General features: G+C 42.7%; 1 protein-coding gene across 1 annotated transcript in view; it reads right to left on the bottom strand.

Moving 5' to 3' along the window:
* Positions 1–2,622: 2,622 nt before the first annotated feature.
* Positions 2,623–26,659, bottom strand: part of KCNJ16 (potassium inwardly rectifying channel subfamily J member 16) — a 48,171-nt gene continuing 24,134 nt past the window's right edge. Inside the window, exon 2 of the mRNA XM_037492689.2 lies at positions 2,623–4,444. Coding sequence (XP_037348586.1) covers positions 3,091–4,350 — 1,260 coding nt within the window. The 5' untranslated portion in view covers positions 4,351–4,444 and the 3' untranslated portion in view covers positions 2,623–3,090. The remainder of the gene's footprint in view (positions 4,445–26,659) is intronic.

Here is a 26,659-nt window from a genome sequence, read left to right as displayed (position 1 = left end):
AGGTGCCAGCTAAGCCAGCCCAGGAGCCGAGCTTGCCCGGGGGCCACATCCACAGAGCTCTGCAGACCTCCCGTGGACCAGAGCATTGCCAGGCCCCCAAATCCGGCCCCTGACCCTGGGCCCGACCCCCAGAGGCACGAGAGAATGAGAAGCACATTTGTAATTTTTTTTTAACCTGGACACATGTCCCAGTTGGAAATTTGTTAGGAAGAAGCAAAGGAGGAGATATTGGATGACAAGGATGTGAAAAGCACCCTGTTTCGTGGCGGGATTAAGTGTATCTCTGCAAAGCACCTGGCAGTGCTTGATGAACCGATGGAAGCAGGAAACAGCATGTCCCTCCCAGGGCTCCGCCAGCGCCGGCTCACAGGCTGCAGAGCACAGAGGCCCGGATGCCACGATTTTGTTTTCCATCTAATTATCCACACTGTATAATTTCATCTATAGGGAGAAAACTGATGCCATGAGAAAAAAAATCACATTTGACCCATTTCCCATCACGAACAAAGCATTGAAAACTAGAAAAGCCGTTTTGCACAGAGCAATGCTTAGAGGCGCTCCATTCTTCATTCGGATGGAGCGTCTACAAGCTGTTAAAAGCCTCTACACAAGGCTTTTCATTCTGCCTGTGCTCGAATTCTCTGAGACAGTGATCTCATTATTGCTGTACCTGAAGCCGATGGCATCCTTAAACAGCTTACAGGACCTGGAATGCAGGCTCATGCACACACTTCTCAGGTCCTTTAAGATATTTATATTAAGTGGGGGCCTCCCTGGTGGTGCAAGGGTTGCTATGAAGCAATAGTAACTATGAAGCAATCCCCGGCTACAGAGCTGATCCACATGGTGCAGACCTCTCCTGTCTCGCCCGCTGCTCCCCTCAGCAGTGGATTTCAGTAGATGTGCCTGTTCTGCTCCCCACTGTCTCTGGTGAAGCCTCTCACCCCCCACACCTCTGGCCTACACCCCTGTTCTTGCATGCATAAATAAATCTTTTTTAAAAAATAAAGATGTTTATATTAAGTGACTCATGGGTATGTCAAGTCATGCTGTAAATCTAAACAGAAAATCTGAGGTGCATCTGATTTGGGAATGCCGATTTCACATGCTAATCAGGTAGGAGGATTGGACACTGAAGGCAGCTAGTACAACAGGATGTATTCATTGGACGCCGATGCTTCCAGCAAGATGAGGGTAGACAGCGTGGAGGAAGCAAAACGAAGGAAAATGAAACTAGATGTGTGTGGAAGAAGCTAGAAGGGGGGTGCATTTTTGTTGTGGTGGTGGTTTTCTACCTACTCTACTGTAGTACTCTAGCTCGGTGATAGCAGCTCTGAAACCCAAATCTGCAGCATGTGCAATTTTAAAAATGGATTTTGCATTCCTAAAGCAAGACAGGGGGAAAAGCATTATTTTGATCTCTGATGTGAACTTTTAGGACACTTTTGCAACTTGCATGATCTGAATAAATATCCATAAAAGAAGAAGATTTATATGTGTGCATTTAAAAAAGTAACTGTTTCTCAAGGCAAAAGAAAGAGGGAGAGCAAACAGGAAGGAAGAAAGGAAAAAAGAAGGAAGAAAATCATACCTATAGATTTTATTTTTATTGGTAACTCTTGGATTATGTGATTCAATTTACTTGTGTCTTTTAATTTAAGTGGAGAGAGAGTAAAAACGATTTGTGTAAATAACAACAATAACAAAAACCTATGGTATATAGTTATTGTGAGCTCAGCACAATCTAAAAATAAAACAGGTAATTCTGAATGTACCTAATAAGTTTTCAATTTATAAAGCTTAAAGCAACTCTTCATTCATAGATGATTGGATTTGTGCTCAAAATAATCACAATGAACATCTTTGAACAAGGAAAGAGTATACAAATTTGTCTTATTTCCTAAAATTTAAGCAATTCTATTCCAATCAGCTTATCTACTTCATAATGTGCATGAAATCATTTTAATTATATTTCACAAAATCATTCATTTAAATGATTGTTCCAAGTTCAATGGAAGAATTTCTTAAAATTCACAAGTCATTTGTTTTGTAAAGTCACCAAGACAGGGAATATACATAACTTCTGGGTACAAAAAATAAATACCTTTCCCTTCATTCTCTGCCCCTAAGTTCCATCCCTTCTGTAACCGGCCAAAGTTGTAGTTGTTCAAATCACAGGAATACATTTTCTCTCAAAGGATCTGCCACCCAGCCCCTCCCCCATCTTTAAGACCCTGTTCCTTCATCTGTCCTTGGAGAAGGTGGGAATTGGTCACAGCAAGCCTCCTTGTCATAGGACCTAGAAAAAGTTCCTGATCTCCTATATCTGCCCTTCCATAGAAAGTTTTTTTTTTTTTTTTTAAGTCAACAGGAACATTTAAAAAAGAAAAAAAAAAGTTTGAATAATAATGTCTTCTGCTTCATGGGTTAGAGAAAAATAGCTTCTAGCACTTGTTGATCATTAGCCGGGGAAACTGGCAGTAGGAGACTGAACTAGTTGTTGACATGGGTGACATGGGCTGTTTCTGGTCTATTTCTGCTGACTACCCCTGCTTACTAACCCCAAGATATGGTGACTGGGTCGGACAGTTGATTTCAGAGTTAAGTATCTCAATACTACAATCTATTGAGTGCATATCTTACATATCTTGGTTAGATGATATGAGGTATTTATAGGAAACCACTCATGATACTGTTTGATTTGTATACATATAAGGATTTATTATTCATCGTGACTGTCTATGTTCCTGTATTTATTTACTCCATCATTCTACCTTTATTCCCCATTACATCTCCATTGAAAATACAAGTCTATGAGATAATAAAGGGAGATAACAATGAAATCAATGAATTGTTAATGAATTGCGTTGTAATTCCATCCCTAATACAACATTTGCTAGCCAAAAACATCTTTTTAAATGATTAGAAATTGGCTAATTTTTAGATTATTTTTATATCAAGTTTAACCCATTTTACTTATCCCATCACCATCAGATGTTGATGTAGCATTCTTTAAAAGGTCTGTTTATAATTATCTGCCTTAAAGCGATTGGCTAGAGAGTAAAATGATTGAAGGGTGACAATGTAGGACTACATTTGGGATTCTACAGAGATTCTATTTAAAGTCAGGAGAGCTTTCTGATAAGGTGGTTCCTTACACTCAACCATGGCAGAGGTGCTGGTCTCCTCCGGGTTTTCACAGCTGCTGACAATGGCAAATGCACTAAATGACCTTCTTCTGACCTTGGTGTCAGAGGTTCCAGCTCCTCGGACTGGTGGGGCTTTCTCCATGCTGTGGAGCTGCTGGTCCTTCCAGTCCAACTGTTTGGCGCTGCAGAAGGGCGCATACACTTCGACACTTCCCTCGAACTGCAAGCAGTTCACTTTGTAGTATTTTCTCTTAACTTCCAAGACGTCATTAAACCTATGGCCCCAGAGAATTTCTCGGGGTACATAAGAACTCCTGGATTGATGGGACGTCCCCGTGGAATCCCCCGTGTAGATGAATGTCACCAAAATCTCAAAGTTGTCTTTGGCTACTGCTTTTCGGTCAAGGGCATACAGAGGGCTCTCGTGGTCAATCTCATGAACGATTGTCACCGGTGTGACAAGGATGATCTGGTCATTGACGAGCTTGAGGTCTTTAAAGGCCATGGTCATCCGCCCTTCACTGTCCTCCGTGTAGCGGAGCAGCTGAGCTCTAACTGTGCCCTCCACCACATGATTTGGCCTGAAGTCACCAATGCGCCACATCAGGCAGAGCTTCCCATCTCTCATGCCTATCAGGGCAAAGTAGCTGAAGCGAATGGTCTGTGCTCTCTTGCGAGCAGTTGCCATTTTGGCCAAGGCAGCACCGATGATGAAGGTGTTGATGATGCAGCTCAGGATGGACTGAAGGATCACCATGAGCACGGCCACCGAACATTCCTCAGTGACGCAGCGGTAACCATACCCGATGGTGGTCTGGGTCTCCAGGGAGAATAAGAATGCCCCAGTGAAAGAATGGACATTGTCAACACAAGGCGTGATGTCTGGATCGTTTAGTAGATCTCCGTGATGGAACGCGATGAGCCAGAAGACAGAGCCGAAGATCAGCCAGGAGAGGATATAAGATAAGGAGAATATCACAAACATATGGCGCCACTTGGTGTCTACCAGAGTGGTGAAGATGTCCACCACGTAGCTCCCCCATTCTCCAAAGATGTGCTTGAAGTAGACGTTGCAGCTGCCATCTTTGTGGAGCAGGCGACGTCTGGCTCTGCTCTTCTCAGCGACCATGTGCTCTGGGGGGTAGCCTGGGTACTTGGGGTCCACATTTACAATCGGATAGTTGCTGCTGTAGTAGCTCATTTTCTCTCGTGCCCCTGGGGCATCTAGGTGATGTCGGTGATGGCAATAGTCCTAGGTAGATTGTTACTTGTTGGCTTGGATTTTCAGTTACAACCTAACAAAAAAAAGAAAAAAAAAAAAAAAGGAAAGAAAAAGAAGAAGAAACACACTTATGCTTTAGTTTTTAATTTCCATCTTTCTAGCAATTTGCCAAATTTGAAGCAATTTCATGCCATCTGAAGTAGCTAAGATTTCATTTGAATGATAGAGACATTCAGTATTGATTACTCATTTGAGTTTCGAATCCAACTCAGTCATTAAAGGAACAAAATATGCAATTAGAAGAAATAACATTTTTATATATGTGTATGGCTTGAGTAAACACTATAATTATCCCAAATGAAGCTGCACTACCTTTTCTGTCCTAGCATAAGAAAGTGTCTTATTTTTGGAGACTCTTCTGGCATGAGGGCATTCAAAAAAAAAAAAAATCCTCTCATGTTAAAAGGCAATAACTCAGATATTTGTTTAGCAGTCTCATAAGCTTTGTGTTGAAGTCAGATGGTTCCCTTAGAAGAAGGAGGCAATTTAGAGTTTCGACCTTCATGTGAAAATGTCACTTACATACTGGCTGCTGTGATAGAAGGTCCTTCAGCTCCAGTATCTGCAGTTTCTTTTGCTTCCACGGAGAGTGTGTACTTCTCAGGATAGAACAGAACTGACAGGGACACTTTCAGATTAAACTCCTCTACCCTCCGCTCTACCATTTGGTCTTGACAGGAAAAAAAATCTTTTAACCTCTGAAGAGTTAAAACCACTCCCAGGTCAGCTTTCAAGAAGGTATAAAATTGCTCGGCTTTTGTCTCCAAACAGCCATCCCTTACCCAACCTCTCCCCCCGCTTTTTTTTTTTTTTTTTTTTTTTTTTGACACTGGAAACTTTTCTCTTTCCTTCTGAATAGAAGCCGAAAATTTGCCAGAGTTGCTAATCTTATTTTCCTCTTAAAGGCAGCAGACGACAACGGAACCCTTCCCTCTAGCTCCTCACGGAATCCTGAAGATTTCACAGTCATTCCTCCGCCACATCCTTGGTCTCCCTTCAAAGTGAGTCTTTTAAAAGCTCTGGAAGGAGAGACAGTTCTTCTCACCTTCCTGAGAGAGGCCAGTGGATTTCCCAGCTCAAGTTTGGAAGTAAATTTTAAAAACTGCAGTGTTAAGTGATCTTTTATGGCGTCTATGAGAAAAAAAAAAAAAAAAAAAGAGGTATCTGCAACCTAATTTTAATTTAGATTCATTTAGTACTTACTAGTTTACCTGATTTAGATGAGGGCAGGTAACAAGGGTAAGGAGAAACTTTGGAAGATCCAGTCAGTCGGCTGCATACAAATGCAGGCAGAATAGTGAGCCCCACCCCAATTCACCCCACTTGAACCAGCCAGGGAAATAGATCACTCAGTACTTCTCCAGGCCTTCCCTCCTGAGGCAGCCAGCAAGGGTTAATTTCCCTCCCGTCAAAGGGGATCACTTTCTTCTCCAGGGATCAGACCCACTTTACAATAAACACTTTGTTTGGTGGCCCACGAGGAGCGTGGAGTCCGCTTACGGCCCCAAATCCCATAAGTCATGTAGAGTTTCTGTGCGTCCACCCCACCCCACCTCCAATGCACCTCCTTCCCCCACCACACACTTCCCCCACCAGATCTCCACCTCTGCTTTGAGGGGTTATAGCCTCTCTTTTGTCGGCACTTCAACTGTGATTTGGGAAGACAACTGTACAATTTCAGGATGCGACCCGGGCTGACAAAATGCTCACTGGAATGTTGAATGTAAAATATTTCTACAAATGTCCCCAACATAGAGCCTTTCTTGTACAGCTGGCTGGTGGGTGGCTCAAGGACACCTTTAAACAGGAGCTGCTCTGGGCTTTTAGTCTGCTCTCTGACCCCCCCCACCCCCCACCGACCCACTATTCCAGACATGAAAATGGGTCTCCTTATCATCAAAAGCCCATAGGATTTCAAATTAAAAAGCAGATTTGGAGATAGGATTGTTTTCTTGCTAAAGGTTTCCAACCCAGTTCCTTAAAGGGAATGACACTCTTTGTGGGAGTCTAATAAGAAAGCGCAGCTTATAAATCAGGAGCTACTGGGGGACTCTGCTCTTTTCTGTTGCCAAAGAAAAAAAAGAAAGGTTTCCATTTGAAATGGCATTTGGTTGGCACCCTCTTGAATTCCAGTAGCACCAACAACTATTAGCAACGAGCCGTTTTAAAAGCACCTTCCACAGTATGCCAGTTGGCAATGAATTTTCAATGAATACAAGCTACAAATGAATGCATCTGAATTATTTCTGAATAATGTAACCATTTCAGGGATACAAGCTGCAGCTGTGAGAATTCTGTACCAATTCCACCGTGTCAGGACGGATTAAAGTGATCACCATTTCAGCTCATCCAGAGAAACGCTTTCGTCAGATCCCGTGAGGTACCTACATTTTATTCCTCCAATTCTTTGATTCTCCAGCCATGTACATGATGCACTCTTTCTAAGACTTTTTTTTTTTTAAGCTAAATGACAGATGATTACGAGATGAATTTTACGGAGTTCTAATCATTTCTCAGTCTCCATGATGAGCAAAGAAATGTACAAAGGTACTTTTGTCAAAATGACTAGACCAGAGAAATAGGTGTTCATCTCTTGTTGAGGATATTGTGTTCATTTCGGAACTTTCCAAATGTTTGCCATTGAAAGACAAGAGGCCAAGGCTGGCATTCTGCATTCAACCTTCATGTTGCTCAGGATTGAAAGTCAGCTTTAAAGGTGGCTGAGTGCTTTGCTAATCATGGTGTCACCCTTAATTCCTTAAAGCCAGCTGCAAGGGATCATTTCTGTATGTCCTTTTTTCACCTTCTACCCCTTAATTTCCGGTAGCGACTACATTATTAGTTGGAAACTCTTTTTATTCAAATGGTATTTGATCACTGTCATTAAAAATTGTGAAATATTAAGTTCTAAAGTAAATGTTGAATCAGGCAAGTCCCCCTTTGGCACCAATTTCAAACTATTTTGCCAGATCACTCGTGACAAAGGCAAGAGAAAAACCATAACCCTACCTGGCCATGACCTGGGGTTCCTTTCAGGTTCCCGGAGTAACAGTCCCTGCAGTCGGGATGACGATGGCGGTTTCCTGAGATGCCATCTCAGTTCATTACAACTCACAGACTCTTAGGAAAACATTGAGAGGCTCCCAGATTGACTGTCTCCCATGGGGGCACCACTTAAGAGACTGAACCCTGCAGTGACTTTTTCTCAGACCTTGCTCATTAAGTTCAGACTTTAAAAAAACCAGCTCCTTAGTCCACTTTAACTACTGAGATCTGCTTTTAGCCCTCTATTTTCTAGATCTCTGAATGATCAGGAAGTAGCCTTTACTGATTTAGCACATTTGAAATGGAACACAGCAAATGGGACACAAGACAGGGAGCATTCTCCACAAAACAAATGAGCATCCTGTTTCTGTCCCCGGTTTCTTGATATGCAAATGTGCCTCAGCCACACTCACCGATTTTTCAGCAATTCCTTTGCCACATCCTCTCAAATTCAGCTATGGACAAGACAGACGGCTCTTGTTGCTAGTTCAAGTGCAAGCATCTCATTAGCATGCTGTGTATCCACCGTTATGGCCAAGTCTTGACCACCGGGTGTCACTTTGATAATAAAATTCATCCTTGTCTTTATTTATTTTTATTTTTTATTTTTTTAAGATTTATTTATTTATTTATACAAGCACTGGTGACAGTCAGAAGCGTGGGAGGGTGAGAGAATTCACCAGAGCCAAGGGGAGAGCAGAGCAGGCAGACTGATGAAGTACACTGCTGAGGGGAGCAGCGGGAGGCAGGAGAGGTCTGCGCACCCTGTGGGGCCCTCGCCAGTGGCTGGAACCCGCACTGCAGAGGCTGTGGGCAGCTTCGCAGCCCAGTGCTCAACCACTGCGCCACCAGGGAGGCCCTCGTCCTTGTCTTTAGCATCTACTTAATACAACTATATTAATAGTTGGAGCCATTGTCTTTGTATTATTTGAGCTGCTCCGCAAATAATGCTCTAACGTAACTTCTGTAAAATACAATAAATAATGCCCACAGCCTTGGTGAGTCACACCGCCCTTCTTACCAGGCAAATGACTTCTTATCAGTCATCAAGTTACTTTCCTGGCAACTGATGGATGAGAAGAGAGATTTTATAGGAAACTCAAGAGCGGATGGAAGACAGCAGAAAAGGTGGCTGCATTCCCCGTGCAGCTCACTGTCTTTAAAGACCACCTGGGTGGGGATCTCCAGGCATGGGGAAGGTGTTGTAGGCAGCAGGAGCCCATGGGTGGGCTTTGCTTGCTGGAGAGCAAAGTGAGAGGCGTGTCCATAAGTGAGGACACAACCCAAGCAAGTGAGGTTATTTTGCTCAAAACCCAGGACCACCACTGGTCTCCCCAGCATCACACCTGAGCCTTATCTTGCCTGAGACCCACACAGACATTCAGAAACACTTATGTGTCTCTCCTGGGTCAGTCACTCAACCCAGCTTCACCCAGGAGCTGCTAGACATGGTGCATACTCCTCCAAATCCTCCCACTCCCTACTCTCAAACAGCTTCTCCTTTGTAGGTAAATCCTCGCATGCCATTTCCCTCTCCAGAGCTGACCTCAACTGGCTCTCCAGCTTCTGCTGCCTCTGTCCTCTTCTGCCTCCCAACCTTACTCTCCCACTCAGGTCCAGCTTCTCAGTGGCCACGGATTTTACCTCTTTCTTGATATCACTCATAAATTCTCCTGAAAACACTTAAGAAAGCTTTGTCTGTTTATGGTAGGCGAGGCGTTAGAGGACCCTGGGAGCCAACAACTCAGCTGAGAGCTGGAAAGGAGAAGCAGAAATCCAGGGGGTCTCAGACTGCTCCTGACCTTTTCTGGGGGGGCAATTTCTAGTTTGGGTTTTCCTTACGTAATATCTACATCCGAATAAAATACTCTGCGTCACCGAAATGATGCTGTTTTATAAAGAGGAGAAATCTGGAGTCTGGGGTTGTGTTTCTCCATCTTCTGGATGACGGGACGGTGCCGACACAAACCCAAATTATAACTCCAAAGGATTCTGTCTTAAAAATCAAATTTCCTTACTAAGAAACATCTGAAATAACATCTCATTGTAGAGAACGAGGAGGCAGACTCCAGCTCTGGGTCTGTCCTCAAGGTCCTAAGTGGCTTGTGTTAAGGGTTTCCCCACACCTCCAGGTCCCCACCTGTGATCGGGGGTTGTAACATCTGTGTCGCTCCATCACCTTGCAGACTGCATGAGCTCATGAATGGGAACCATCTTTCGCTGTGCCCGCCCCACTGAATCTTTATTCAATATTTACTATGTGAATCTGAATCCCATCGGGACTCAATTGGATCTTTGCAAAATATCAGAGCATTTGTTTTAACTGCTTCAAAGCGCTTTCTGCTTGCACCACCACCGGGAAACACGGTGTGGGTCTCAGTAGATGTTTCTGTTTAAGTACAAGATGGCCCTGCCTGGCCCACTGGGGTCACCTCTGTCCTATCAGTTCCCCAGAACCCCAGGACCTTTCTTTCTTCATAACTATCACCACGTGGAGGTCCCCCAGCCTTCTTCCTCCAAGCCCCCTTCTCTCTCATGCACAGATGCACATACTTCCAACTCAGTGTACAAATTTCAAAGCCATGTGCTCTGAGCACCCAACCTCAAGGACACAGGACAACCTTGGCAAAGTTAACACATTGAGGAAATTCACAAGGTGATTGCCTTTGTCACAAAGCGTAGGCACATGCTTTATTAAGGTGGCTCTGAAGCTTTCTCTTGCTTTTATCTTGAAAATCAGCCTGCCCACCCCCAACTGGTTGGATGCCAGCCGAGTTGCCTGGAGTTCGCAGGAGCTGGATCTGGGCTGGTTCAGATCTAAGATCTCAAGTGGCCCTTTAAAGATCACAGGTCAGTTTTCCCCAGAAAAGGACTGACTTCCCCAGAGGCCTCTAAAATACTCCACTGGCGAGTGTGTTGCTGTTTTTGTTCTTGTTTTTTCATTTTTCTAAATGGAGGTCATGCCGTGTGCCAGGCCCACTCACTCAGGAATTAGTGAGCAGAGCCCCACCTTTGTGGGATCGGCATTTAAGAGCTGGGCATCAATAAGCATGAAAGGAAAAATAAAAAAAAATGAAATCATTGTTGCTGGTAGGAAGCACCAAAAAAAGAAATTCTTGGAGCCAGGGTGGAAGGTGCGATGTGACCCAGGCACGGGAGAAAGTGAGGTCCAGGTGTCAGGGTCCCACACCCCACCCCTCACCGGCCACCTCCGGAGGCTCTGGGGTTTCCTCCAATTTTGTCAACTGCCACACAGACGTTATCTGCTTAAGGATCTTACTATCCATAGGTGTAGTTCGGCTGCTACATCCTTGGTTCTAGTGTAAAAGTTTAAGATGTGATTCTCCTAAGGACCACCTTTCTGGGTCTGAGGTGCATCTTCTCCCTGGACTCAGGCTGTGAGTCCCAAGTGCCTGGTCTCAGCTGGTGCACGTGAGAGCCTTCTAACTCAGCTCTTGACAGCTGTGATCCAGAGTGATCGCCCTAACTTGAAACGTAAAGACCCTGCTCCTGCCATAGGGGGCTGCTGCCCAGTTGACCATACAGTGCTGCACAGTGTGGTCGAAGGCAGGAAAATGGAGACTAAAGACTCAGATGCCAGGTATGGTTCAACCACATCTGGGTTGCCCAATATCAGCACCTGACAAATATTTTTAAGCCCCGATGAATTTATTTAAAATGTGTAGACAAAAGTTGCTTTATCTCAAATGTTTTTGTAAGTATTAAATGAAAATATAAAGAGTACACTGGCTGGGACCCTGGGCGCTCTTATGGACAGCTCTCCTTTAGCCCTGAACTTGAAGAAATCTTTCTCCTGCATTGCTTGCAATAGCTTTTACTAGGGTCTCCCCTAGGCTGGGAGAGATGGACATCTGGAAGATGAATGCGCGTTAAGTAGAATAAGAAGGAAGCATTTCCCACACACAGGAACAGCATTTGCAAAGCTTCTGTGACTCCTAGATGCCTTTGCAATGGGGCATTTATTCCAAAGAACTGAACTTAATGCCCAGGATGGGAGAAAGACAGGAGGACCATAAGTGGAAAGAGAGACAGAGACAGTATAAAAGGCTTAATGCATAGAACTCAAGATTTGGGTCTTTCCCTCAAGAGCGGTGAAAATGTTTGGAGCTTCATAATCAAGGGCTTGACATGATAAGGCTTGCATTTTATTTTTTTGTCTTATTTATTTTTAAATATATTTGTTTCATTTAAAAAAATATCAATCTGGCTGTCCAATGGGAAACTGGTTAGAGAGATTGAAATGCAGATGAGGGGAGGTAAGCCAGGAAGACATTTTAATGATCAGGTAAAAGATGATGGTGGCTGGGATAAGGATGGGGCAGTGGAGGACTTCTCAGGACAGTGTTTATTTGCCCTGGGCCTGAAACTGAGTCATGTGACCCAGGAGTGGCCAATCACAACAGGGCTCTGAGTCTTGAAGAAGTGACATGAGGGTGCTGAGTCCTATTATACAAAACTCCTAGGGGTCCAGAGACCGGAGGCATGGAGGTGTGCCTGCGTCTCCTGGGAAGATGCTTGCAGGAGCTCCTTGCGAGACAGACCCCGAGATAGAGTTTCATTTTATTTTGCCTCTTACTTCTGCTCAAACAGGTTCTCACACTTCTTTGTCACACTTGTTTCATGCTGTCACACTTGTTTCCTGCTGTCAGCTACCTGATAACATTTTGATGTTTTTTTCTTCTGCTTCCATCAACCAGGGATTTTTTTTTTTTGTTGTTTTTAATAAGGCAAAAACTTTTAAAATTTCCCTTAAATTACATTTTAAAATCTCTCTTCTAGGCAAGTATATGGTCTAATCATTCTCCTTTACTCCCATCACGCAAACTGTCACCAAGTCGTATTAGTTCGCCTTCAAAGTAGACCTGGAGTCAAAACACCTCATCTTCAATAAACCAAAAATACTTTCTCCAAATCTTCTCTCTCTGCCCTTGCTGCACTTCAATCTACTCTTGTTTTTTTAAAAAAATCAAAACCTGTCACTTGTTGGCTTAGAATCCCGCAGTGTCTTCCCATGACAATTAATTTGCATAATTTGTACTGTGTAGACGATATACATCTATAGATTACATACATCTGACCTCTGCCCTTGTCTGGAAAGTAACTCCTATTATGATTGTTGATTCTCCCTTCCTCATGGGAGTCAGAAATCTACAGCCTAAGGGAGAAATCTGGCTCACTGGTTGTTTTATTGAAACACAGTCAGGCCATTGTTTATATAGTATCAATTGTTACTCATTGTCAGTTTTACTATGGCTGACTTGAGTAGTTGCCAGAGACTATGTAGTGACAAAGCCTAAGGTATTGGCTTACCTTGCTCTTTACAGAAAAAGTTTACTAAGCTCCACTCTAACAGACAAAGCTATTCCTGCCCCTGGGCCTTTGCACATCCTTTTCTCAGAAGTGACTTCTTATCACTGACGTCTCACTTTTAATGTTACCTTTTGGGGAGGCCTTGTCTAATGAAGATGTAAACTGTAAGAAAACTCTGTCCCATGCCACTATTCATTTCAAAACACCTAGCACTACTGACTGATTTACTTGTGTGTTGGCTGGATTACCCCATGGAATGGATTGTAAACTCCATGAGAAAAATTCCTGTTGTTTTATTTACCACTGCATCCCCAGAGCTAGTGCAATATATGGTACACAGGCACTCATTGATTATACATTAAAGGGATGAATTAATAAATAATTCAGCAATACAAAATGATATTTATTCTCAAGGTAATTTCAGTCCTAGTGAGAGAATCAGCATTCCCAGAACCATAAAAACATCAATTCTGACAGTTCTTCAAATAACAGCTTTCAATTACTTCCATTATCCTGTCCCCACCCCTACCACCTATGTTGAGAGACTTCTTTTGTTAAGTCATATGATTTAACAGCCTTCCTAGAACTGGAGATTTCATTGACAGTGGCACCTAACCATGCTCCCTGAAAATCTGGAGCTCAACCAAAAATTGTACCTGGCACTGGATTGTGTTTAGTTTGGTAAAGCAACAATTGAATGATTAGACATGTGATCCTCCTAACACTAATGCATGGTGTTGTATTGTCATTTTAAAGATTCTATATGTGTAACATAAACTACATATACATAACCCATTTGAAATATTTCTGGAGGTTAGTTGGCTATGGGACAATATTTTATGATTTTGGCACACTCATCCAGCAATTCCATTTACAACAATTTATCCTAAAGAAATTATCATGGATGATCATAAGGGCTTGGATAATTTGACTTTGGTCTAGTCAGCTACTAAGTACAAAATTGTTTCATAGGTAATGGTACAATCACATTGCTCATGACTTCTAATGTAGTCATTTAAAAGTAATGGAGTAGAAGAATGGCAGGAAAAATATAAAACCTATTACTGAATGGGAGAAACAGAATTATAAAAGTTTTTATAATGTAGAGCTTTAAAAAATGTTAAATACATTTAAAAATGGAGAAAAGATAGGCTGATAGATGACAAAATACTCATCACGGGCTTCAGTCTGGTGAGATGTTTAGTTCCTCTCCTTTTTCTTTTATTTGCTTCTATTTTCTAAAAGTTTACAATGAAACTGCATTGCTCTTACATAAAAGAAAAGCAGGTGCTTTCAGTGGATACTTTGAAGTGCACCAACTCTGAGGCTCCATAAAGGGAAAACAAACCAACAGCAATCTAAAAGCATTTATTAGAACTTTTAAAAGGCAACTATAAATAACCCAGAGAGGCAGACAGTCTTACAGACGTTTAAAGTCAGACATCGATGCTGTAATTTTTGCTGGAACAATTCACAGAAACAAATATAGTGACATTTAATTCATCTAAGTAAAACCAGATCTCATTTAAAACAAGGAGGGGGGGAATCAGGGGGCCGGGTCATATTTGGCCACTAGGGACCAACTGGAGAAACCATGAATGCAGCTGGTAACAAATCAAGGGTACATAAAACAGAGTTAGAATTAAACAGGCATCCAATGCAACCCCCCCCCACCCCTTTTGCTCCCTTCCCCGCTCCAAACCATATTAAAACTGCTAATACCTTCACTTCTTGGCTTGGTACACCAAAGTCTGTTTTAGGGATATTTCTTTTATCTTAATATTTTCAATAACTTTGGAAAGAAAACATTAAAAATCATGCTATTTTGCAACTTGAGTAGTTGAAAGGCTAAGTTAATAGACTTTTAAGACCCAAGGAAATGGTTTGTTGAAATGAATGCACTGGAGGAAAGCAAATCAATATTTATCATGCAGATGTGCCTAAATGTTCGACCCCATTCAGGTCTTAATAATCCATATTCATGACTCCAGAACCTCATTCAGATACCCCCACCAGCAGTAATTACTGTGGCAGGTTTTTAAAAGTACAGTCTATTAACAACTTGACCCCGTATCCTAGAGCAACCAGTTACACCTGCATTTCCTCTGGTTCCATCCCAATAGGTCTTATTTTGTTGACTCCTAGTTAGTTCTTACACATCTTCGAGATCTACTGCAAGAATGAGATGCTTGGTCTGGCATACACGAGGTTGTTGAATCACTAGGAAATCACATGGAGGACTAACTGCACTTTTGGATAAGTTACACAACTTCTTTAAGCCTCTGTTTACCCTCCTGAAAATATCAGAAGACAGGCTTGTTAGGAGGATTAAATGAAGGTGTGTAACCACCTCCTTTCACAGTACCTGACATTTAATAAGCATTTAATTGTGCTGCTGATAGCTGTGGCCATAGTGCATGAAGAGTACAGAGCTGAAGGAGGAAAGAGGAAGAGAGGAAGAGAGAGAGGGGGTTTTAGCAGCCATTTTTTTTCCTCATCAAGAATTATTACATTGGTCATTTCTCAGCCTTCTTGGAAATTTTCCTTCTAACCTCTGAGTGTCTTCAAAAACCATCAGGAAGAGCTGACAGAGCCTCCCAGAAAAACACAAATATCATTAGGAATAGAAGCCATTTTGTACGCGTCACCCACTTTGCTTTTTAGAGGCTAAGTTACCTATGACTGACCTCTGATAGCCCCCGTCTAGTTTGACTTGGGAGATGCACTGCTCATTCCAGAACAAATGCAATGTATGGAAAGCACATATGCCATGGCTGTTGACTATCTCAGAGTTCAGTATTTATGGTATTCTGACAGAGAACTAAGTCCTATCTCTCTCTAGGGCTATTTTCCCATTTCGTGAAACTGGCTGCAAATTGTCCTCTGGCAATTTACAGTCAATTCATTCATCTATTCAATCTGCAGGAATCATAGAAGCCCTGGATAGTGTCTACAGAGTCTTTGACCTTTTAGTGACTAGATTTCTGTTTTAAGTTGTCAGAATGAAAACTCAGGACATCTTTATTGGGCAGGAAAATGAAGCAACTCTTAGCGCATTTGATGGACTCTTGATTTCCCATGCATTACACTTTCTACACTCTCTGCCAGATATCCTTCTGTTTCTACTACAGTGTTAGAGAACAATGAATCATCCTTCTCTTAGTAGGAAGGTTTGATTTCCTTATCCATAAAAGCCTCTTCAAAATGAGATGACATGGTTAGCAATACTTCCCTTACAAAGAGAAGTAATACTACTTCCAGCATCTCTTAGGCTAGACTATTCATTATGATAGACCCTGGGGAGTTGAATGTGGAGCCCATGGGAGCACTTTGCCCTTAAACTTCACGGTGAGTTGTTTAAGCCTTCACCGTGAGAGACCAGGCCTTGATGAACTGGAAAAGATAGTGGATACAGCCTTTGTGCATTCTTAAATTCATCAAAAGGTAACTAGATCTGAGGCAGTGTGAAAACTGCTATTGAGAACTCTAAGGACTATCAGTGCCTTGAGGAGGTCTATCTTGCCAAGTACACCCCAGACTTCTGACCAGGCAGCCCACTGAGAGCGGAGGTATCTATGATAGGATGATTCCACGGTGGACAGGATGCTGTAGACCCAAAGGAAGTTGGGCAGGTCTCAGACATTTCCCCCACTTTTAAGGTGCAGAGGTGCTTCCCTAGCATTCTGCTTTTGTGCTTAGTGTTTGGTTTTCTAAACTAATGAAGGAGGAGAGTAGTACAGAGAAGGCAGAGGAGGAAAGAAGTGAGGAACTGATTTGCATTTGACTTGAATAAATCATATGCTTTGGAAAGAATGTACGTCCCATTTCTGAACATTGCAAGCTATTAAGATGATTTTCTGTTGCCTAAATTCAAGCTATCCAACAGGCAGGATGTAATCAAGGGGAACATTCTGGGGAGTTGAGCAAAAGGCAGTTTAGGAATTTTTATTTTTAATTCCTTGAGCTAATTCATCCAGCAGATAATCTTCCTATGGAAATTTGAGTGGTGCTTGGCTTCAACAAATAGATGTCCCACATCCAAATCAAAATTCATTCTAAGCCAAGAATGTACACAGTATAGCTACATGGAGAAACATTTCCATTATGTCTCAAAAATTCAACATTTCTTAGCTACTGATTTTATTAAGAATTATTCATAACAATTCTAACTATAGGCAGTGTGGCCTCCCTTTCTATGATGCGGGTTGGAGGAAGGGACAGACAGGAATGTTTTCTCTGGTAATAAAATTGCCTTTTGCTTCAATTTAATCCAAATGCCACTTTACACCCATGTGGGCAGAGCACATACCATTTATGACAAGTTCATTCAGCTCATGAGCCTTGGCAGTGCTGCAGAACTTGGAAATCTTAAGGGGAGGAATAATCTCTGAACCCAAATTGCTTTTTTCTATTCATAGAGGCTAGGACCAGAAGAAGCAATATTGGCTTTTTAACTGAGATATGTAAACATCATTGGCATTGGAAGTCCAAATCTCATGTAACATTCCTGTGGAAAGAGATTGGATGCCTTCAATAAAAAAAGAAAAATAAGAAGAAAAGAAACCCACCCTCAAGACAGATTTTCAACAATTTGTGAATGTGCCCAGACCAGCTTCTGTATCCACAAACATTTAAAAGAGCAGACCCAACACACTAAGGGAGTTTTGTCCTAGTCACTACTTAGATGTGGCTAACAGGCCCCCAAATCACGTAAAAACCCAAGAAGTTTGAGATCACACTGTTCCTTCCTAGCACTGCCCACAAGAAAGTCTGCTGGTCCCAGGGCTACCTGCACAGAAACACACCATCCCCACTGTGTCACGAGCAAAGCTGGTCTCTGCTTCTGCTCTCTGGAAGGGCTGTTCATCGCTTCCATCCTCGTCATCTGAACCCTAAGCCACACTTTGTATGGAAGCAAACTATGGGGGAGGTGTGACCTGGACCAGCTATCGCTGTCCCTCAGGAGACTATACGGTCAGCTCAGCAGGACACCGTTCATCAACCTCTCAACAACGAAGGCCAAGAGGTTGCAAAGCCCCATCGAGTAGCTCAGGATGATGCAGCCCACAGACAATGTGTGATGCTTCAAGGTTTTTCTACACAGCCCCAGCACTCACTCTCGTGACTTCTCCCTTTGTTCCAGCAGGAGATCTTGTCTCAGGCCCTGAGTGCTGGGTAACCATCTCCTACTTGTTAGAACTGTTTTTAGACAGTCCTGAGACACAGGCTTTAAGACAGCTTCCACCTTCTACCTGTTAACAAGCTCAGGCTTGGGAAGGCGAGTTGCTCAGTGTATGTCATAGAGTTAGGAAGCGAAAGAACCAGAACTACATCCAATGGGCTATAAATGGTGCCTACAGGTTAATGTCGCTTGAAGAGTAAATCAGGATTTTTAGAATCCAGAGTATGTGTCACCCCGGTAATTCCAAACAGCAGGACCATAAGAAGGTATTTCGGCACCTGCAGTTGTTGTCAAGCTTTTCTGTGATGTGTGTGCCCTGAGTGTGCACAGCGTGGACACCAGTGCAAGTTATGGCAGTGGGAAAGACCCACCGATCAAATCGGTAAGAATCCAAAGAAGTGTCAGCAAGAAAGAGGCTGAAGGAGGCCCAGACCACGGGGTGGGGAGAGGGTGATCGATCCATGAGAGGTCACTGGGCAGAGCCTTCTCAGAGGTGAATGTTTCTAGGGGTGAAATGGCACTGCCAGCGGGTGGGCTGGAGGGAGGGCCTGTTGGCTCTGAATGCCCTTTGGGATGGAGCCAAAGTGTTTGAACTCAGAGGGGAAGCAATCGAGGGCGGGTGATGTCACTGTGCATCCTGAGGAAAGCAGCGAGGGTGATGCTTCCTACCGCTTGGCTCCAAAGTACACAGGCTTGTTTTGCCATTAATTCCTTTTGCAGCCAGAAGCTGGATGCTCATGGGGTGGGGGCGGGGACAGTTAGTCCCAAACATAAAGACTCGGTGCTGCAAAAGACTGTGTGAGTGTGTGTGTGTGCATGTGTATGAGTGTGTGAATGCATGAGTGAGTGTGTCTATGTGTGCTTGAGTCTGGTTCTTGTTCAGTGAGTTAGAGAGCCAATATTGTCAGATTTCTAGGGTTTGTTACTGGTTTGGTTTTGACCCATGGCTTTGTTTCTCTATAGATCACATATAAGTGACACCATCTGGTGTTGGCATCTGACTTATATCACTAAGCATCATCCCCTCCAATTCCATCCCTGTGTTCACATATGGCAAGTGAGAACCAGGTATGAATATCATTCCCATTTCAGGGACCAAACCATGACTAGCCCAGTAGATTTATCTAGGGTCACACAAGTAGTAAATGTTTGGGGAATAGGACTACATAAAATTCATCTCATACTATAACTCAAGCTTTAAGCCTTAATGAGAAGAGGAGCTTCTGATAGCAGGACCAGGATGAAGGTGGGTCTTTGGACCTGATCCCCGCCCCCCAAAATAGGAGATCTGTGAGTGGACCTGGGGACCCCCCCAGCTCAGAGTGGAGACAGCTACAGGAGATGCCTGCAGGGTCTCCAGAGATGTGTCTTAGACTCTCTTAGCAGCTCTGCAGACCAGAACACCTCCAAACCAGGAACTCACATGTGGGGCCAATCGTCCAGCTCTGGAGACTGGAGAAGTTCACGGCAAAGAAGATTAGGCAACTGTTGACATTTAAAAGCTGATCAGTCTCAAGCCCTGAAGGCCAGCAAAGGTGAGCAGAGAGGGAGAAACAGCAGATGAGGTTAACAATCTATCTGCCCCCCAAATCAAGGCAAAGATGCAACCAAAATAGTTTTTCATCCACATACAATATCCAGGAAAAGCATTAAAGTTGATCTAACTAGAGCTATTTCAAAACTGAAGTATAAAGTTCAAATTCTGGGTATCTTGCTTTTTAAGGCAACTCCATCATGGGGAAGGAGTGGAACAGGAGACAGCATGGGAAGGACTAAAGGAGAAGAAAATATTAAAGTTGATACTCATGTATTCAAAAACTATTTCGGTGAGATGACTAAGCCATGGCTCTGCTCGAGTGGTTACACCTGTGGTCCATGAAGCAGAGAAAGGGGCTGCTATGTCATCCTGCTCCCTGATATCCCCACCCACCCAGGGGTCAATGCAATAGTCAGCATCGGTATCCAGAAGACTGCCTTTATTGTCAGTATCTCTAATAATGGAACCATCTAGTGAGATCAGGATTATTGACCCAGAATGGCAATGGTCAACTTGTAGAACACAGAGAAGCAGTTCTTGACTTTGGGTTAGATCCTTCTGGTGGGTTCTTTTCCACACAAAGATTTAAAGGTTTGATGTTATGTTTTCATTACTTAGCAAAACGGCAGCATTCACTCCAATTTTATGAGATGAACAATGATAAGGATGAAAAATAAGCAGTGTCAAAAAGATCCCATCTTCTCATTAAAATGCAAACACTCGAGGGCCTCCCTGGTGGCGCAGCGGTTGAGCGCTGGGTTGCGAAGCTGCCCGCGGCCTCTGCGGCGCCGGTTCGATCCCCGGCTGCTCCCCGGCCACCAGAGGAGGGTCCCACATGGCGCACAGACCTCTCCTGCCGCCCACTGCTCCCCTCAGCATTGTACTTCGGTCCTTCTACCTGCTCTGCTCCCCGCTCTGGCTCTGGTGAATTCTCTCACCCTCCCGCACTTCTGACTGTACCCAGTGCTTGTATAAAAACAAAAAACAAACAAACAAACAAACAAATAAATAAACATGCCTCTATAAAAAAAAAATTAAAAAAAAAATGCAAACACTCGAGTCATCTTGTTACAGAGTGACCCCAATATAAAACGGGTTGCCTGACTGTGGGTCCTCCCCCATGCACTTAAAGGGGACTTATTAATGCTAAACTGCAGGCACAAATAAAAGGTTAATAAAAGGTTTATTTATAAGGGAAGAGGAAATCGGGAAATGAATAACTCAGGGAGAAAAAGAGGGAGATAAGTTCGTAAATGCATCCTACCTGTTCCACTGACCTGGAATCCCAATGACCCACCGAGCTGGTGAAAACCATGTGCCGTCAGGCCAAGAGAGTGAGCCCCTGGACACATGGCTGGTGAAATACTCAAACAGAGAACATGGCTGCTTAAACCTGCCCTCAGGTCCTCACAACCTCCCTCTGGAGATCATGGGATTTGTAGTTCCCAGTGTCTTGATGGAGTGGGGATGGAATCCACAAAGCCTGTATGGAGTTTTCTCAGGACATCCTTTCCCCCTAACAATCTGATTTTTTTAAATAATGGTGAGCCACATCGTCAGGCCAGTAGGGAGGAGCCTGTGTGTACTCTTGGTACTATCTAGGCCTTTGCTCATGGCATTGACTTTTCATTTTAGCTCATCTGTTTTCACTTTGGATTTATGTGTGTGTCCTAAACTTTAAAAGAATTCAGGCTGGATCATGGATTTCCCTAGCAAAAAATTAGGGGAAACCAGGATAGTTGGGAGTTCCAAAGGGTAGAAGATGCTGTAACAGCAGCACTCCTGTCCCCAAGTGTCTCTGAATCCCACTTGGAGGTTGGGTAGCCCACCTCACAGAGATGACCTGGATTCAGGTTTTGATGGTGCGGGTAGCAGGAGGGTTCTTTTCATTCCAGATACATTATTTTTGTAATGTAAACAAAATTGTTTTGGAATCGTACTGATTTGTGTTTAATTTCCACTTCTAACTCTTGCCTATGTGAATTCAAGCTCGTTATTTTACTTCTTTGATTACCATACCTTTTAAAGGGGTAATTATGAGAATTAAATCAGAGAGCATTGTGAATTACTAGGTGCCTCATTCGTGTCAGCAGTTTTAGCATTTGGACAAATGGTAACTTGGCTTGGTTTATTTGAAGAAACTACTGGGATACAATGATAGATGCGGATATTTTGATGTGGTCATATATCGAAGATCAAATTGGGAAATTACTGCTTGGTATGTATTACACTATGTGAATGCAAAAGAATATCCTGGCACTCACTCTTTTCTTGACTTTCATCACCCCCTCATGCCTACCCAATCCAACCCTCTTCCCTGACTTCAGCTGCTGAGCTGGGCTGCAGAGATACATTCAATAGAGGGGAAGGTCCATGGAAGGAATGTGGGCTTCTCAAAGCTGAAGACCCAGACCCTGGGGTCAGAATCCCCAGTCAGAACCAGGTAGCAGTTCTGCAAATTGCCAGAACTACCTTTAACATTGCAACAGTGTTCTACATTCCTCATGACAAAATTGTGACTGGTTCATATTGTTCTCAAGTCTGAGAACAAGAAGAATGTTCCTTGGAGAAAAGCATTAAAGAACCATTCGAGAACCATCTGAGAAATCAGCCTGAGTTTAGCTATTAACCCACTATCACACGATCTGTTTCTCTCCTCTCTAAAATGGAGCTAATAATACTTGTCCCCACTTACTTCGTGCCAATGCCAGGAACCATATCAAATAAGATTAAATAATATCTGAGCATCAGATAGTATTAAAGACTTGAAAAGGAGGCAGAGAGGAGCTAAGTTAACTTGGGAAGGTCACGTGTTAATAAGTAGCCAATTTGGGATCTACTATCAGAACCTCTGGGGATATTCTAGTTCCATATGAATTCTCAGAATTATTTCAAGGCTCATAGGGAATAAAAGAAGGGAAAAAAGGGGGGTTTTAAAAAAGAAAAACTTGAAGAGTTTTATGAATAAGACATATTTATAGTTAAATCATGGTCATGCTTTTAGGCCATCCTGGAATTTCTAAGGAGACTCTTGTCTCACCCGCTTCTCTTCCACCAGTGAAAGGGAAACCTGAAGACATGTAACAACACAGGTTACTGGCTCCATAGCAACAGTCCAGCTTACAAATTGAAAGTCAACACTGAGTAGAAGAAAAACTACAAGTGAGACAGCCCAGGGCTTTTAGACGACTCACGCTTTGATGTCAGAGGAACTTATCCTTTATCAAAGTTACCTTTCGCATTTTTTAAACACGTTTTTACAGTATTTCTGTCTGTATTTTTAGTTGTAAAGACGTGATTAATTATACATTGATGACAGCATATTTGATCACACAGTTTCAGATTCTCAATGCCACTTTGTTGTCACTTTGGAACAGTGCAAGAGTGACAAGGACAGCCAAAGAGATGGTGTCATGAGTGTTTCCACAGGAAATTAAAGACTCATCTTTTTTCACATTGTCCCACGTCAATAAGTAATGTTCAGCTGGTTAAGTCATCATGCTTTTAGTCTCGCTCTTTCTGAATGCCACTTCCCTTAGCTGATCTATAAATGGCACTCAAATTCTTATTCTCTTCGGTTCAGCACTCCCCAGAGATTATATGAGAAAAAGAAAGACTATTCCCAGTCATAGACTGTACAGCCATAAGACTGACTACTGCGCCAAAGGAAACGTGATAAAGGTGCCTGATACCAGGAGTGCACACATGTGTGAGTGCCCACACACGCACACACACACACGCACAAACACAATGAGCTCAAACGAGCAATTAGTTCAGGCTCGCGTCACCCTGTATCCCACTAAATGGCCTTACCTTAGTTACAGATACTGAAGTTCAGCTCCAAAGCCCATGCTCTTTTCATCTTGTGAGAGCGCTGTGGTTAGACACCTCAGGGTTCCTTTCTCTCTGCTCCTTTGTACCTCTCGTGAAGCTGTTGGCACCTAGTGTTTCTCATGGAGATGAGAAACCCCACCGGAGAATCTGGCTCTTCTTTGCCTTTCCGGACACATTCACCACGGACAAAGGCCAGCAAGTTCTCAGCTTTACTCTAGTGAATCGAAACTTTCTTTAACCGGTTCCCATGCCTACACGTACCAAACAGTCTTGCCAAAGGGGGCTGACAGAGCAACGACCAAGAAGAAATATCCTTCCTCCCCACCCACCTACATCTTTGTCTTTTGAGCAAACCTTTGTGAACTTATTCAATACCATGGATCTCCCCAAACCTCCCCAAATTAGCCCCCAATTTTCCCCAAGCTTCTGTTCTAGAAGGTTGGGCTTGCTTGTATTAAGACCTCTAGCTTTATACAACTTTGTTCAAGTGTCTCCTCAGGTGCTCTATTATTGCCACAGTAAAGGTCTTTCTATGCAAACACACACCCCGTCAACTAGGTAAGCTTACACCTCAGACAAATAACCTCTTGCCCAACACTGTTCCATTTGGGTTTCAAGGAAGTGTGTGGCCCCTAGAAGACCAATTCCAACCTCAGCAATGACTTCAAGGGTAAAGTTTAGATGTTTGTTCTCAAGGGTTTACTTTGTTTTGTGGTTTATTTGTTTGCTTCCTCTAAGTTTAATAAAGAGAAAGAATATGCTTCTTTCTCAAATCCATTCTTCACTGATCAGGAAGTAGGACTGTTTAGAATAGGCACATCATGAAATGTGGGCATTTATAAGAAATTGAGTGAATGTTGATACCACTAACTAGATGATGGAACTGGGAGAGAAAGAACTTTCAAGTGTGGGACTCAAGAGTTGAGGTGTTATTGTGGTAACTGGACATACTTTGGCAACCAAATGAGAATGCTAAGTAGAAAATTATTCTTGAGTTGAGGGAAAAGGTCCAGGATGGAGGTATAAGATTGGAAGTTACTGATGCATCTACAGAGTTTAAAACCATGAATGTGAATGAGCCACTTATTGAGAGTAGTTAGAAAACAGGGTTCCAATAACTAAGCTCTGAGGCAACCCTCTGTAAGGTTGGAAAGACGAGGAGGATCCAACAAAGGAGACTGAGAAGGAGAATTACTTGAGGTAGAAGGAGAAACCATGAGATGTGGAATGAAGTGAAGAAAACATGAAAGGAAAATGGAGTGATTACTTGTGTCAGAGACTAATGATAGAGTCAAGGGGAGGACTAAGCCTTGACCATTGGAGGTGGCAATGTGACAGAGTCACTGGTGACTCTGATAAAGAATGTCTCAGAATTTTTGAGGTGAGGGCCTGGTTAGACTGGGAGCAAGTGGGAACAGAGCAAAATGAATTGGAGACAATAGGTATCCCATTTGTAGGAAGTTCTGCTGTCAAAATGAGTAGGAAAATATGGTAATGGGTGGTGATTGGAAGGGATATGGGGTTATTAAGGGTTAATTTTCAAGAAAGAGTGTTTTTTGTTTTGTTTTGATATGGGAAGCATTACAATTTGTCATATCAGTTTATTAATTTTAATTATGTAAATTAATTTCAATTACTTTTTGTGTTATTTCTATAAAAAGTAACTATTTTTGGTAGACTTGAATGAGGTATCCACTTTGATCTCATGGTTTCATTAAGAAGCCATTTGGAGAGAATGGACACTAGCTTTGCATCGACAGCTGGGTGCACTTAGTGCATATTATATTGCTAATCACTGCTTTTGACTATTTGGGGAAAGTGAATTATTTAATCCACTATTTTCTTCTTATCTTAAACCATTGTTTTTCTAATTACTTAAAACAATATAACTTATAGAAAATATAAAGCTCATAAGAATAATGTTTCCATCAGCATTAACTGAAGTACCCCTATCCATATACATATTGATCACAGCTTAATCTGAAACTACTTGTTCACCAAGAACATTGTTTGGTGTTCAATTTATGTTTAATGATTATTTCTTGAAAAACATGAGGGAATGAATGAGTGAATAACATAACGCCAAGGAGACCTGCTTTATAAACATTTTAATCAAAAGTTACATACTTGTTAAGACTAGTTTTATGGGTCAGCAGTCTTTTTTCTTTTTTGCATACAAGATCTGGGGTCTAGGCCAGAGGTGCGGGGGGTGAGAGGATTCACCAGAGACAGAGTGGGGAGCAGAACAGGCAGATTGAGTGAAATACACTGCTGAGGGGAACAGCAGGAAAGACAGGAGAGGTCTGCGGTACCATGTGGGCAGCTCCCTGGCCAGGGATCCAACTCAGGCCCCAACAGTGATAGTGCTGAGACTTAACCCCTAGGCCACCAGGGAAGAGCCATGGGTCAGAGATCTTTATGAAGCCTTCTGACTTCTGAAAAGAGAAAATTAAACATAAGACATATAAATTGAGCCTACATAATCTGACAGACACACATGAATGAGTTAGGATTAGTTTTTACATGCATATCATATTGCATGGCTTTGTCAGCACTGCCGAGGGGGTACACACATTGTTCTCAAGAGGATATTCCTCAACTTCAACATTTAGGCCCAGCACCCCAGTTTGATAATCCAAAGTATTTCCAGACATTGCAAAATGTTCCCAAGTGGGGGACAAAATCACTTGCCTCTCCCTTCTTGCCCCCCGCCCCCGCCATTAAGAACTGCTGTCTTGGACACAAAGGACCAAGCAGATTAGGTTTACTCTGGTTAAAGGAATTTATAAGTGAACGTGAATTCACAAAATATATAAATATGATTTCTTTCACAAAATAGAACAAATGTGAATTCTCTAAGGAGAAGCCATGTCTGTAGCACTGACTAACATGACTCTGCAGCAAAGCCAATGAAAATATATATTCGTAAGAAGAAAGCATGACTTTAGGAGAAGATTTAGGGAGAAAGCACATTTCCATGGAGGAATCAGTGCAAAAAATTGGTATTCAGATAACGTGTCAAGACTGGCTCTTTTATTTATTTATTTATTCATTTATTTATTTAATATATATTTTTTAAATTATTTTATTTTATTTATTTATACAAGCAGTAGGTACAGTCAGAAGCGCAGGAGGGAGGGTAAGAGAATTCACCAGAGGAGGAGCAGAGAGCAGAGCAGAGCAGGCAGACTGACGAAATACACTGCTGAGGGGAGCAGCGGGCGGCAGGAGAGGTCTGCGTGCCATGTGGGACCCTCGCCCGGTGGCCAGGGATCGAACTGGCATTGCAGAGGCTGCAG

The sequence above is a fragment of the Talpa occidentalis genome, unplaced genomic scaffold (assembly GCF_014898055.3).
Source record: "Talpa occidentalis isolate TD23 unplaced genomic scaffold, MPIMG_talOcc4v2.1 talOcc4.7, whole genome shotgun sequence".
Lineage (NCBI taxonomy): Eukaryota > Metazoa > Chordata > Mammalia > Eulipotyphla > Talpidae > Talpa > Talpa occidentalis.
The sequence above is the reverse complement of the archived record's forward strand: the minus strand, read 5'-3'. Positions and strand labels throughout refer to the sequence as shown.